The 15511-nt window shown below is 38.5% G+C and overlaps 1 protein-coding gene across 5 annotated transcripts in view; it reads left to right on the forward strand.

Moving 5' to 3' along the window:
* LOC129359553 (regulating synaptic membrane exocytosis protein 1-like) overlaps positions 1-15511 on the forward strand; it is a 69290-nt gene that overhangs the window by 43154 nt on the left and 10625 nt on the right. For 2 of the 5 annotated variants that reach the window (XM_055029195.1, XM_055029196.1), the window contains 17 exons: positions 446-486; positions 1250-1363; positions 1443-1542; positions 1718-1841; positions 2944-2961; positions 4710-4756; positions 5340-5455; positions 5536-5666; positions 5858-6029; positions 6415-6562; positions 6811-6867; positions 7512-7677; positions 7962-8066; positions 9088-9147; positions 11566-11655; positions 13836-13919; positions 15331-15387. In XM_055029195.1, the coding sequence (XP_054885170.1) occupies positions 446-486; positions 1250-1363; positions 1443-1542; positions 1718-1841; positions 2944-2961; positions 4710-4756; positions 5340-5455; positions 5536-5666; positions 5858-6029; positions 6415-6562; positions 6811-6867; positions 7512-7677; positions 7962-8066; positions 9088-9147; positions 11566-11655; positions 13836-13919; positions 15331-15387 (1630 nt within the window). Of the gene's footprint in view, positions 1-445; positions 487-1249; positions 1364-1442; positions 1543-1717; positions 1842-2943; positions 2962-4709; positions 4757-5339; positions 5456-5535; positions 5667-5857; positions 6030-6414; positions 6563-6810; positions 6868-7511; positions 7678-7961; positions 8067-9087; positions 9148-11565; positions 11656-13835; positions 13920-13941; positions 15388-15511 lie in introns of those variants that run through there. The other 3 variants (XM_055029191.1, XM_055029193.1, XM_055029194.1) reach the window with 3 other exon arrangements.

Here is a 15511-nt window from a genome sequence, read left to right on the forward strand (position 1 = left end):
GATCTGGCTGAGACATTAGTCCTCTAATCCTGGAGATGTTCTTCAGGTGGTAGAAGGCTGACTTTGTAATTGTCTTTATGTGGCTCGCAAGGTTCAAGTTCGAGTCCATCACTACTCCCAGGTTTCGGGCCTGATCGCTAGTTTTTAGTTGTAATAACTGAAGCTGTGCATTGACTTTAGATCGTTCCTCTTTAGGTCCAAAAATAATGACTTCAGTTTTGTTTCTGTTCAGCTGGAGAAAGTTTTGGCACATCCACACATTTATCTGTTCTAAACATTTATTCAGTGATTGGATGGGTTCAGAGTCACCTGGTGACATCGTAATGTAGAGCTGTGTGTCATCCGCATAGTTATGGTAGCTAATATTATTTCCTGTTATAACCTGAGCTAGTGGGAGAATATAAATGTGTCTTCAGTGTGTGAAATCGTGTCTTTTCTGTTGCAGGAGACTGGGAATGCAATCCACATGATCCCACTGGGTGGCATGTAAGTCACTTTTTGATCTTTTTCTGATAGTTTAAATCCTGAACACAATGCTGTTCAGGATTTAAATTTGGCAGCGTTAACTCATCAAGTTATCAGAACTCCTGGTTAAGTTTGGACTTTTAATGCTTTATTTGAACTGTTCTGTTTTCAGGATGGAATGAAGATACAACTTCAATCATTTTAAATAAAGATTAATCGGGGACACAATCCCCTATGCACACAGGGTAACAAAGTGTTGACAAATCTGGATAATTTATAATTAGGCACAACTGAACAAATTAATCTGCAGCTGCAACTTTTGGATAAGCCTCCAAAAGACTGTTCCAACCTATGTGAATCTTCAGTACTTTTCAGATCTCCTGAGTTCCTTAAACCTTTTTTGATTGAGGTTTGGTCAATCCAATATGTGCTGGCAAATCCTTTTTTCTTTTTTCAAAAATAGATCTGTAATAATAACATCTAAAAAGTCAATAACCTTTGGTTTTGAGACATGTCCATAAAATCCAGGCTGCATAGTCTTTTTACAAAAAGAGTTGGAGCAATATCAACTCAAATCTTGTTTGCTGAACCATGGAAATTACTAAAACATGCAGGGCAGTGTGCCTTTAAAACACTGAATTAAATTAAAGCTAGCTTGTTGTAGCACATCCTAAAAGCTTAATTTCCGTCTCTGTTATAGCCCAGTTTTTTTAAAATTAACTTGCAGGTTCCACTAGATTCATGTTGCTAGATGTTTATTATCAAAGTCGTCTCCATCCTGCAGCATCCTGTAACCTGGCAGCCATCCAAAGAAGGAGACCATCTGATTGGACGAATCACCCTAAGCAAGAGAAGTGCCACCATGCCTAAAGAGGCTGGGGCTTTGCTCGGGCTGAAGGTCAGAGGCCATCGGTGCAACATATGGTTGGGAGTTCGGGCTTGAATAACAGCTCCTCTGTGTGTTTTAACCTTTCCAGGTGGTGGGAGGGAGGGTCACTGAGTCAGGGAGATTAGGTGCCTTCATCACCAAAGTCAAGAAGGGCAGCCTGGCCGACATTGTGGGACATCTCCGAGCAGGTAGACACCAAACCTTGTCCTGATTCAACTTTCACAATCTCATCCAAGAGTCTGTATAACTTCCTGGTTTCTTCACACACATGCACACACACAGTTGGTGCTTCTACCTGACATAAAAATAATTTGAACTATAGTTATGATGAGCAATCACATGGGTATTGACACCTGATTTCAGGGGATGAAGTTTTGCAGTGGAACGGGAAGCTGTTACCAGGCGCGACCATGAAGGAAGTTTATAACATCATCTTGGAGTCTCAAGCCGAACCTCAGGTGGAGCTGGTGGTGTCCAGGCCTATTGGGTGAGTCTGGAGAGAAACACAAAAACTGCTAACACTTGTTGACATTAGTCTGTGCAGTCAAGACCAAAGTTAAGATTTTGAAGCCTCTATCGTATAACAGAGAGCAGTTAAAACATTTTTCATATAGTTTTAAATGCTTTTGTTAGTTGTCTTTGGTTTTGCAAAGTAGCTATGGGTGTAAAAACTGTGATGGAGGCATCAGATTGTCTTGATATATGTTTCCTTTTTTTCCCATCAAATAAGCAATAATAAAAATAAAAAAATCAGCTAAATGTAGTTAGTTTTGTTGCTACTCTAAACTGCTCTTGACATTCTGGATATCAACGTCTTGGTCAAATCTCTTCCGTTTTTCTTCTGGCAATAATTGGAGGAGCTGATCAGTTTTTTGTCCTGTTTATCCAACTCAATTTTGTGAATTCTGGACATTGATGGCTCCAAATTTCAATTTTCTGATGTTTGAATGATTGATTACTTTGATTTTAGCTTGGTGACTTGGTGCGCCGTCGTGCTTGAGGATCTGCATCAACTGTTTTTATCTTAAATGCATACCAGTACTTCACAAAGATACCTTTGGAGTCAAGTGACTAAAAGTATCTGAAAGTGCTGCATGGATGTAAATACTTGACTGCTGTATTTAGCTTCTTAAACATGTAAAATGAACACGTGAATTAAATGGACTCCATCACTGATTACATTGCAATTGGGGAAATAGTTGATAAGTTTTAGTTTAATTGATTGAACAAAATGATATTTTGTCACTTTAAGATACTTACACTCTTGAAAACTAAGAAGTTTTATTTTACAATTAGGCACAAAATCATCTTCTACATTATCAAATGCATTTTGATTAGGTAGAAGATGACTTTCAAATCCCAAATGGAGTACATAAGGATTTAGGTTATCAGAATATATGCTCTGAAACCAAAGAAATCTCCCACAGAAACATAAATGAAGGTTAGTTTTCATACATTCTTATGTTGTTTAGGTTGTTTACACAACATACCACATTTTTCCCACTGACTTGGATTTAACCTAACATACTAGCAGAAGAAAAATATTTTAAATTTTGAATCTAATACTTTCTTTCCAAACACTCACGAAGGGTTTATAGAAAATATCAGTAAGTAATTCTGTTTTTTAAGGAATCTTTAATCCTCTCACTGAAACTATTTTGGCTTTACAGGTGCCATTTTGTATCTCCTAATGAACTACTCTGACTATTATCCAGCACTTATAAAATTGCGAGCTTTTGTCAGAATATTTGTGTGCAGCATTATGTAAAACAGATAAAACGTTCTCGGTCAAGTTCACTTCATGAGATCCAAAATGGCCACCGGGAACATTCATCATTTTAGCCACGCTTTTGCAAGAGTTCAGGTTGCCTGTGCAGAAAAGTCAGATCCTGCACCTGTAACATCTCTGTGACTGGTGAGCTCTGCTGGAGCATTAGGAGTCATAAAGCAAGCTTTTTATTATTATTATTATATTTGAGTTATTTTGTATTTTGGTTTTGGAATGAACTCAGAAGCAGCTGATGGTTCATGAAACACTTATCAGTTTAATATTTGAAATTATTTTAATTGGCAGTTGTAGTTTTGTCCTGCTGTTACATAATGATTTGTCATTGATCTGTGCTTTGTTTTGTAGAGATGTTCTTTATCATGTTGTGGGTGTTCATATACATATTTTTTCCTTACCTTATATTTTTCTGTAAATATATGTATTTATGTGTGTACTCTGTGAGTGAAGCCGACGTCAAGTGACTTGTTTCGTGCACAGACTCTTAGGTAATAAAGTTTATTTTGATTTCCTTAATTTTCTCAGTAGAATCAGAAAAACATTGGAAATCCTAATTTTTACTTGTTTATGTCGCATAAACAAGTAACTGTTAATAGGTTTTCTGGCTATAAAATAAAATAAAATTTACACAAAGCCTTAGATTAAAAAAAACAACAACACCATTCCAGACTTGGGGTGTGTCAAACACAAACACTGCCTACCAATGTTAAACATGGTAGTGGAAGGCTGATGGTTTAGACACAAGACCGAAACACCTTGATATCAGACTTTCTATCATGAGTCTCATTGAATATTTTAAACAAGGATGTGCAGCAACGGCTTAGCCAATATCTTCAATTACTGCTAAAAGGCAGTGATCCCAAGCACATCTGCAAATCTGCAAAATAATGCCTAAAAATTATCTTTTGTAAAGACTCAATCAAAGGCCAAAATCAATTCGATCGAACTGCCTATTTATGCAATGGTGGTCCATAGTTCTACTGAACATTGGATGAATTGAGATCCTTCAACATGTTTTTGTATTTTAACCAATTGCATGATAACATCTTGTTTTCTGAGGTTCATTAAAACCCAAATTGTTTTTTTGACAATTTTGATTTTGAATAAAGAGGTTCTATTAATCCAACAATGGTTCTCATATTTAACCCTTTAAAAAAAATTGTATCTAACAATTAATCAATTGACACTGATAAGTGCTTCACGGCTTGCTGGTTTTCCTTTTTGGTGCAGTAAATACAGATTTTCCGATGGGTAATGGAAGAGGGGACACAAGACGCCATTGACAGAATCGAGCTGCTGGTTTTAGTCCAGTGCTGTTTCAGCTCCTGTCATGGCCTCCAGAAAGGTGTGAATGAGTCAGGGAAACACTGCAGTCACAACAGGAGCATGCCTCACATCTTCCCCTCTGCTTCTTCATGATACTTTCCATCTGAGCATCGCAAAAAATTCAATTACAGTGCAGCTATTTTTTAAAAATTCCTGCATGCACTTTTTGTCAGTTTCATTTTTGATATACTTTGAACTGCTGACATGTGAATGACGGTTGTTTTGCTTTCAACTCTTTTTCAGTGATATCCCAAGAATCCCCGACACGTCCCACCCTCCATTAGAATCCAGTAAGTTTCCGCTTTAACATACTTCTTTCTAATATTTCGATTAATTCAACTAACTTTCAACTTTTAATGTAATGTTTACTTCATTATGTCTTTAAAAATCATGAAGTAATAAGACAAATAATTATGAAATAATTGAGAGATATTTCACTACTTTAAAGATTTCTTTCAAATATTTTTTTATTAACTTTATTCAAAATAAAAGTCAGTAGAGATATAAATAATCTGTTTGAACTTGACGCAGAGTAATATAAAAAAACTGTAGAATTTGGGTGGTGATCATTTTTGATGCATATTTCCTCTGACAGCAGTGACAACTCAGGACTTGGTTAGTTGTTCTTGTGCATTTATTCGTTTAACCTAAATTGTGGCATAAAACACACCAAACAACAAGCCTTTTGCAATTAAAGTAAAACAGATTTATTATCATGAAAGGCTAAGCTTTGTTGTCTCTCCTGCACAGCTATTGATAATATTAAAAGTTTTTTTTTTTTTTACTCTCCTCTATCTGTACTTTTTGTGCCTCCTCTTAAATACAACTGCTTCTCCTCTCCTTGGATTACAAACATTTAATTTCCTTTCCTAGCAGGTTCCAGTTCTTTTGAGTCCCAGAAGATGGAGAGACCATCTTTAAATGTCCTGTCTCCCTCCAGTCCTGGGATGCTCCGAGATGCTCCTCAGCTGATGCCAGGGCAGCTATCGGTGAGTGTGTGTGCAGCGACTGTCCCGGGCTGCTTTGGAGTCCTGACGTGAACTACTGTGTATGCGCATTTCTCATCCAGGTGAAGTTGTGGTATGACAAAGTAGGTCACCAGCTAATAGTCAACGTGCTGCAGGCTGCAGAGCTTCCTCTTCGGCCCGACGGACGCCCCAGGAGTCCATATGTAAAGATGTACTTCCTCCCTGACCGCAGGTAGGCCAGCCAACCGTCTCAAAGGACCTACATTGTTAAAATTACTTACTTATAGCATACTTCTCATGTTTCTGAAGTCTCATTTTGATGCTTTCAGGCTGATAGTGCATATAAACTGGTTAAAGTTTTATTTTTGGCTTGGAGGATATGCAGCAGAAGTTCTCTGAAATTGAAAATTTTGTTTGATCCAGTGACAAAAGCAAACGAAGGACGAAAACAATGAAGAAGACCTGTGAGCCGAAGTGGAACCAGACCTTCGTCTACACCCACGTTCATCGCAGGGATTTCCGCAACCACATGTTGGAGCTGACGGTGTGGGACCAACCTAGATCACCTGAGGAGGACAGCACCTTTATGGGAGAGGTAGCTGAAATACATTATTACAGAACGTTATTACTAACTCTGCAACTCTATTTTGAGATAGAAGGTAAATTATTTCATTGATAAGTTGAATAAGTTGGGTATTGCTACATGTACACTCATGTTATACATGGCTCTTTGCAGAAACTAAAGCTTAAATAAAATGACATTTTACTGTCATTTTTATTTTGGAATATAAGAAAATCATTTGATCTTCACCAGGTGGTAGATGTTTTTAATTTTATTCTCTTGTATGTAAAAGCATACAACAGCCTCCAAATTATTGCTGAAAATTTATTTCAATTATTGATGGATGTGAAGGCTTTGGTCAAATTAACAAACAGGATCACTGAACAGCTAACGTGCGTTTCCATGACCACCTGAGCAGATCTTGATTGAGCTGGAGACGGCCTTACTTGACGACAAGCCTCACTGGTATCCCCTCCAAACCCACGACGTCTCATCGATCCCACTCCCCCGGCCGTCCCCCTTCCTGCCCCGACGACACACAGACGCACCTGGCAAGAAGCTGCAGCGTAAGTCTGAGCCTGCCAAACTCTTCACGTGTACAAATAACACTCATATTTCCCATCTTCTGAGTGTGTGTGTGAACATGCATGCTAATTAATGTTGTTAAACAAAGTGTAAATGTCTCTATGTGTTATTGTCTGTTTTTATCAGCCTTCTTTGATGCTTCCTTTCCAACCTTGAAAACGTGCATCTGTATGTCTGTAGCGCATTTACATATCTCTGTGTGCATGTGTGTGTATTTATGACTGTTTAGGTTCTCAGCGTGTAACAGAGCCTGAGTTTGATGAGCATACATCAGTAGTCTCCAAAGGTGGGTGGGGACCCTTTTTTGTGGTTATATGCACTTCCCCCAGAGCTATTTGTTTTTCATTTTTATTTGTTTACATTTAGGGTTGTCTTGGCTGCAAAATAAACTTTTGGAAAGCAATAATATCACTAATAAGTGGGAAACCAAGTCGGTATGTGGCATGCAGGTGGATTCCTACGAAAGAAGACTGACTGATTAAAGTAAATTATAGCAAATTAAACAAAGTCTTAATTTAAGGCTGTGCTCACCCATCTTACTGCACTTTTTAAAAAATTTGTTTACCTTCTGACGAATTTCTTTATTTTTCAGTTAAATTTGTGTGACTTTAAAGTTGGAAAGTTTTTGAAATGATTTGTCATGGTCTTGTTTTTTTTTTTTTAATTACACAAACGTTTTCCTATTTTTCAGGGGGATTCCACAATATTTCCCTGAAAACTTTCACTTTAACATAGAATAAATCATTACTTTCACTTTCTTCAAAATCCTTAAGGATACTGATCAGATCATTTAAATTGTCTGCGTTTGCAATTAATTTCAAGACCTTTCACCTATTTAAAAATATATGGAGTCTATCTATGTTTGATATGAAAAATTTTCAGATGTACCTCTGATTGGACACATGTGCATAATCCTGTTGTGCCCAGCAGCAGACGGGCGTGGCAGAGAGAGGCAACGGGAGCCCTCGTCTACCCTGGAGGTTCCTGATCAGCAGCGGACGCCTTCCCATCACATTCGCTCCCGCTCCGTGTCCCCGCACCGCGAGGAGCAGGGGCGCACCATCCGCTCCCGAGCCCCCAACGTGCCCACCCAGAGGTCAAAATAAGGCTTTTCATTTTCATGTTCTTACTAGTACCTCATATGTTGCCCTACAGTCAGTGGTTACTTTTTTATACGACAAAGCCACAACCAATGAAGAAGAGATGGGATTTCGTCGGAAGCCAGGAAGTGGAGTCCATCTGCTAATGAAATGACAGCGTGATGCAGAACATGCAGTGCTGCCAGCTCTGCTTTTACAGGCTGAGCCAAATGAGGCTCGCAGAGCGGCTGCTGCAGCCCAGGCTGACCACCAGCCTGACCGAGGTCCGTCTGTCTTTCAGGAGTTTGGATGACGAACTTCCTCACTCTCGCCGCTCCCGTTCTCCAAACCGCTATGGCGACAACTCCAGAGGCCGCCGTCAGGGGGAAGAGTACCTGGACGACAGGTTCGTGTAAATGTATGAACACTCTGACCCCAACATAAAGTATTCATGTCGGGATCTCACATTTTGGCATGTTGCATCCACAAACTAATCAGGATTGTATTACCTTAAGCACACAAAGTAATGCTTATGTGTTGAAAATAAAGACAAAAAGATTTTTCACAAACAAAAATCTGAAAACTTTCATATGCATTTGTATTCAACCCCCCAGAGGAATGACTTTAAAGTCAAAATGTGAACCTCTCAAGTCTTTTGCAGGTTCTGACCAATTTTCTTCCAGGATTGCTGTTTATTTAGTTGCATCAACTCTGTCAAGCTTCCTTGCACCTGCTGAAGAAAAGCGTTCCCAAAGTATGATGCTGCCACCGTCATATTTTACCGTGGAGCTGGTGTTTTCTTATTGCTAGTTTTGCTTTCAATAATCACTTTTAGAGTGATTATTGAAACAGGAAAAGGAACTGAATACAAATCCACAGCAGACTTTTCAGATAACTATTTGTAAAAATAAACAAAAGGGAAAAAACAAAAACATGAATCCACAATTACTCAAGACTTGATGATCCATTGTATACAACTCCATAAAAATACATAGAAATTTGTGATTAAAATGGGGCAAAGTGCTTCCAAGGCACTATAGTTAAACTAAATGAAGCCACTGGGGCGCTAGGTTATTTATTCAAATAAGTTTTATTTTTTTGGCTGATGATTGTGAGTGTGCTGCAGGTGTGTAGGTGTGAATGTGGTTTTGTTTTAAAAAGTTCCCTTGTTTTTCTGCATGCTGTCTTTACTTCTTTACTTGAGTGTTTTGGTGCTGTAGCTGTAAAGTGATTGCAAAGTTTTGCGATTTATTTTAAGACTTAAAAAACCCGCTGTAGCTAATGGAGATTTGTGCCATTTGTGAACGTGTTTGAACAAAGTAAGCAAGTGTCACTGTCCTTTTCACATCCTTTTCTTCCTCTGCTTTTCTGGTTTTTTGACTGTTGTTAATTTCCTCATGTATCATCCATCCCCATGGCAACCACAGTGAGGTCATCTTGATCCACCAATCAATGCGAGGCAAAAGTGCCGAGTGCCTGCATACGAGGTAAACTGGCCAATCCTGACATGTTGTTGGCATATAGCTTCCAGATGAGCTGCATTCTCATGTGCTTTGTGTTTTGTCTCTTTAAAAAACTTTAAAGTTGTAACGCTGCGTTAAATTTAACAACAGATTGGGCTTGATATGTTTGCAAAAAAAAGCCTATTTGCACATATTTTCCTGGCAATAACATTTTGACACACAGAAACATGAATGATGCTTGCTTAGAATTAGTCTGACTGTTATAGCAATGAATATGTCTGATTAAAAGCCCAATTTAAATTAGATCTATGAAAACATACTAATGGCGTCGTCTTGAAAAAACGCACAGCCCGTAATTATTAGAGGGAATCCCCAGGATGTTCAGCTGTTTTTCTGCTTCAAGTCCATGAGAGGGCACCAAAGCTTTTTGATTGTATTGTCGTTACAAGATCACATTGATGGTGAAGCATGCGGTGACCAGATTAGACATCTTGCTTTGTATTCAATTCCCTGTTTAATCAACAAAAACATTGTTGCCTTATAGATGATACTCTGCAGTGGCATGTGCAGGGATCTTATATTAGTTTTTGAGCATAAAGACAGAAAGGTAAGTTTATTTCTTGAGAACTCATCTATGTTTTTTTTCTGAAAGTATATCAGGAAGCTTAAGGACTTTATCCATACACAGATGTGTTTGATGGAGATGCGTGTCTGACAGGTTCGGACACGTGTGCTGCTTTTGATTTGTTTACACCGACTTTGCCAGTGATTTTTCTTCACCTTTAGAGACATGTTGGGTATTTTACAGCATGTACAGAAATGCCTTATTTCTGAGATATAAACCTTGCTTTGGGGAAAATAAGTCTTGTGCACGTAAACATTTTCTTTCACTGATTTCACCTGATATTCACTCCAGATATCTATGGGAACTTAGTTGTTTTTCTCAATAGAAAGAGATAAAAACAAATACTGAAAATAGACAGGCTTGAACGTTGAGGAATATAGATTTAATCTGTATTAGAAACCTAGAGACAAAGCCAAGGAAGCTGGTGTTAGAGAAAGAAAATATAATATAATCTACTCAATAGGCTAGTTGGGTTTTATTTCTATCTATATACGTGCTACTTGCGTTGCTACAGACATCTGGTGTGAATTTTTATATCAATACGCCCAACAGAAATATTCAAAAAATACTTGTACTTGTAGAATACTTAAATTTCCTTGCTGTCAAACATTTTTCTCTGCATCAGTTGTGTCAAAATATGCAATATAAAACACTTTTTTAATGGCTGTTTCACATGTCAACTGTCTCACCTTCCACACCCTTTCCTCCATTGCATATTTTAATCTGTTGCATGCATGATCACATTAGAAAATCTATTAGGTTAAGTAATTTACTAATTTGAGGTGATGGTTTTAAGTGGTATCTTCAAACAGACTCACAGGTAGGTCGATCTGGTGCTGGTTTGCTGTACTTTAAATGAACAAGACCAATAAATAATGATAATTTCCGATTTCCTAAGTGTTTAGGTGGCGTCTTACCAAGTTAACTTTAGATATTCCACAAACATCATTTAGCTATAAAAAAAGTGTCTTTACAAGCTGTTGAGTTGGGATACTTAGTTTTTCCCTTTTGAACGCATTTTCTACAAAATATACAATACTGCGCTAGCTTGGACAGTTAAAGATTCAAATGTCAGGATCACAGGAAATCTTGGCTTGTCCCAAACTTTATGTGGCATATTGAGTTGAATAGATATTTATAAAGTAACTGTAAAAATCACAAATGGTCAACTCTGAAATCTGTTGAATTGGCTTTCCTTGTAATTTAAACCCAGACTTTGCATTAGAAGTTCTCTTAACAGAATGTTTTTTCTTGTAAGACCATTCTGACTAGCTGTTCCAGGTAAACTTAATTTATACACGTGGTGAGTAGCTGTTTATCTGACGGTTTCATTGAAACTGCCTCATATCCTTGCACCTCATTGCTTTGTAAAATGGGCAACTCCTACCTCCCTAGAGTAGGAGGAGCCAAAAGGCTGTGTATAAACTTTGCCGTGAGTATCTCCACATCCACCTTGGTACAGTAGAATAGTTTGCATGTTTTGCTACTAATTTTTTGCTTCATGCATGACAAAAGCTGAGCTGCAATAAAAACAAAGGTGGTCTGAGCAATATGATGCTCCATCTTGAGCTTCGTTAAAAATTTGGTAAGACACAAGTGTAATAATTACCACGACAAGTGAATTTAGGCACACTCCCATCCTTATCCCTTCCAGTCATGCATAACATTTTAGAATGTAACCAAACTTTCTTTGAAAAACATTTTTCTGTTTGTCCATTGTTTCTCTATCTGTTTGTTCCTGTCCTGTCCTTTCGTATCCTCTTCCTTTCTCCTTCTCTTCTTCCATTGGATGGCATGTTTTGCTGTGGTGCATCTAGTGATCTCCAGCCATCTCTGGACAGGGTTAAGAGTGCTAGCGCCAACTGTCTCACTCCAGACAATCATGCCCCCTCACCAGAGACTGAAAGGTACCAGCCTCTGCTCCCACCCCATCTTTGTAGTACCCTTTAGTTTCTCCTGTTTTTTGTAGTCCCCTCCTTGCTGTAAATCCGACACATTATTAGTAGATTTTCCCCTTTATCACTTACCTGACTCTTTCGGCACCTCTGTATTTCTGTTGCAGTTCTTGCATTTTGACTCAATTCTCGAAGTTGCATATTAAGTTGTAGAGAGTACAGCAATGGGAAAACTTTGGATATCCTTGTTGCTTCCATATAGTTTGAGTGGGGAAAAAAAGCATCTGATCTGCCATACAAATTAACTTGAATAATGTACTATCAGCATGTGTGACTACTCTGAAAAATAGGGTGGTCTGGAGCATACAGATGTGTTACCACAATGCCAAGATGATGAGAGATTCAACTGTTGCTGCACATTAATCTTGATGTGATAATATGATGTCTTATCACATCAAGAGGATTATACAGGAGGGGAAACATTTAAGACCATTGCCAGTTTTCTCAGGAACAAATACTCAAGCAAATTCTCTTCAAGTCTCCATGGTTTAATGCTCAGACTAATGCTAAATGGCCTGTACTTGTAGAACGCTGCATCCAGTCCAGGAAACCCCAAAGCGTTCAGCACTACATTCTCAGCCATTCATGCATCCACACATTCACACGCTAATGGTGGTAAGCTTTATTATAGCCACAGCTCCATTGGGGCAGTTTGACAGAGGCAAAGCTGCCATGTACCATGCCACCGGACCCTCTGGCCACCACTAGCAGGCAAAGGAGGTGGAGTGACTTGCCCAAGGACACAGTGACGGAGGCAGACGTAGTAGGGGTCTGAACTGAAAACCGATTATAGGATGAACTCATTCCAGTGTAGCCGCTATTGTTCCAGTAATGGCCACAAAAAGACTAAGAGTTCAATCTCCCACTCTACAGGCCATAGTTGGATGTTAAAAGTTGACAGGACAGTGAGTAGAACATTAAGGTGTGACTGTTACAAAAAAAAAGAACATGTTTAAGTTTGCAATTTTGCATCTGAATAATCCACAAAACTTCTGGAACAATGTCACTGAAATTTATATGCTTGCTCATAATGCATGTTTGGAAACACCTACTCACGAACGCCTCATACTAGCTTTCAAGCATGATAGAGGAAGCTCAGTAATACAGGCTTGGTGTACAACAATGATACTTTGCAGTCATTTAGTCTGCTATGTATACCAGAGCATTCCAGAGTCAAATGTGTCCAGTAGAGGAAGTTTGGCCCAAACGTCAGTCGTTAACAGGACAAGGACTCCTAAACACAACAGCATATCTACAACACAAAATAATTAAGTTGTTGAAATGGCAACTACTTGATCAGTGTTCAGAGCTCCACCTGACTGACATGGTATGGTAAGGCCTTAAGAGATTTGTGGAGAAAAAGACTAATCTCAACATACTGAGGCAAAGTCACAAAGAAGAAAGAGACATCAAGAACATGACCACTTCAAAGTATTGGTGCTAAATGTATTTGCATAAGCTTTTGATTCATGGAGGGTTCTTTATTTTTCCCACTGCTGTAACTTTTAGAAATACAACTCAATGGTTGGCTTGGTTAGGTTTCAAAACTGTTAAACTACATAACTGTTTTCTGAGCTGTTAGTTTCGTTGATAGGTATGAAATAACTAGTAGCTATACCAACATGACACTTCACCTGTTTTAAAAACTACGTAGAAATGAGGTTCACAATGCAGCCTTGTTCTGAGTTGGTTGACATGCTGTTCGCTGAGCTTCATCCCCTCCTAATGTCAACATAACCTTTCCTGACATTATTATGCTTTGTCGAGAATATAGGATTGGTTTTTATCTCACTTTGTCACACATTTCTTGCATTTCAGATAACATTAAAAGATTTGTGGCTCTGTTTTCATGCTTCTCATGGAACACTAACATTTAACGTTCATTTTATGTCTTCATTTTTAAAGTGTCTTGAATGTATTGATAAATATTTTCTACAGTATTTAAAAGCCTTCAGGTGATGAACCTCTCATCCCCCCCCCAAAAAAATCTGTGAATACCAGGCGTCTTTGTTCTGCTGGTTGCATTGAGTCTCAAACCTGTTGGTTTGTCACAAAACAAGATTTTTTTAATTGATGATAGACTAGCTTTGCACTCTGATGTTGTATGACATATTTTGTATGTGTATATGTAGAAAATCTTTCTCCCAATCCCTGCCTCGAAGACGTCCAGCGAGTCCCAGGATTCTTATCCAACATGCTTCCCCTGAAGATGACAGGTAGCCTCTTGTGGACGCTCCTCTCCTTCCTTTCGGAGCTTGACTTGTGCCTTAAAATCTGATGCCAGTATGACCCAAACGATCAAAAAGGATTTCTGTTTAATTGCATTAAAGGGGTAAAAATATTGGTTTTACCTTCCTTTCTCAGAACTATAACTTTGTTTTTTTCTTTTAAATGTTTTAAACGCAATTTGTCTTTGCTAAAAGTTGACGTAGGTTTCTTTGGTTCAGTTGGCCTTAGTGGGTTCAGGCAGATGTCAAGCTCTACGTGATGTTTGCTGCAATTCTCTTGCTAAGAGCTGATATCTCTGTGAATAGCTTGTAGTAAACCTTTCCAGGCATTTTCTGAATTTGTCTTTTCTGATAAACGTGTAGCAAGTGACTTTATCTTGTGTCCCGTACATAGAATACAATGTAACAGCAATTGATCAGCTTCACATTCAGTCTTTGGGGTAAATATTCTTTTGGAAAGATAATCTAATGTTTTTTCTGTCCAAATCAGTTAATTACCTAAAAAGGGGAAAAAATGTCAATGACCTAGAATGAATGATCTGATTTGGATGTGATATTTTCCCCATTTGAATTGGAAAGGATCTGGCACATTTAGGCAATGGTGGGCAAAAGTGGTGGCATCACGAGTGGAGGGTTGTGTTGTCAGGCAGTTCCCAAACCATCCAACAGTCACTCCGATGAAAAGACAGATGATGCCACAACATTTAGTCCACAATAGCTTATCATAATTCATTCCGAAAATTGATAAAAAAGCTCCAAATCTAATTTATATCTTCTTCCATTGATGAAGAAGACAGATGCAAGATAAATTTGCAAGCTACTCTTTATACTTTTGAACTCCTGCAGACTGTGAGGCGATAGCCGAACTCAGCGCAATCTGTATGAACTTGCAACATAATGCCGAACTCATTGTGCCTCTTCAGGCACAGATGAGAGCTAATTTTTCTTTTAGTTAGAAAGTGCTTCTCATAATTTGTCAAGGGATGTTTGTGCAGACTAATGTGCCGGTGTTGTTCTTTAGTTTGTTGTTGGATGAGTAGAAGCAACAAAAGTCTTTGGTTGTGATTATTGTTGTTTTTAGTTTTCTTTTGACTTTCTCTCTTTGCTTCACGACTTTCCGTGCAGCTTTTATCTTGGCGTCATTGGAGCTGGTTGTGGTGTGCGCTTTCCCGCTGCGTTTGCTTCCCACAGTCCACTTTTTCAGTTCTGGAAATTTGCAGCTTTTGTGTTCTCATCTGCTCCTCTCAATCATTGAGAATGTTGCTGTTTTTAGATTTTTTCCCAACCCTTTGTGCTCAGAGATGATGTGACATCCATAATTCATATCATAAGTGTGGTTGTGTTTTTGTGTGTGGTGCCACGCACATCATCCTTGTCGTCTTCATGTCCATGAATGGAGAATATGGATGCTACTTCCCTCTCAAGAGACTTTAATTCAGCTCAGTACAAAGAAGAGGTACTCACACAGATGAGCACACACATATACACATGAACTCGGATGAAACATGATTATGTGACAACTTTATTCCTTCCAACACACAATCCATCACAACATGTCTCTGCTTCAGGCTGGACAGATC

The sequence above is a fragment of the Poeciliopsis prolifica genome, unplaced genomic scaffold (genome assembly GCF_027474105.1).
Source record: "Poeciliopsis prolifica strain line A6 unplaced genomic scaffold, Auburn_PproV2 SCAFFOLD005, whole genome shotgun sequence".
NCBI lineage: Eukaryota > Metazoa > Chordata > Actinopteri > Cyprinodontiformes > Poeciliidae > Poeciliopsis > Poeciliopsis prolifica.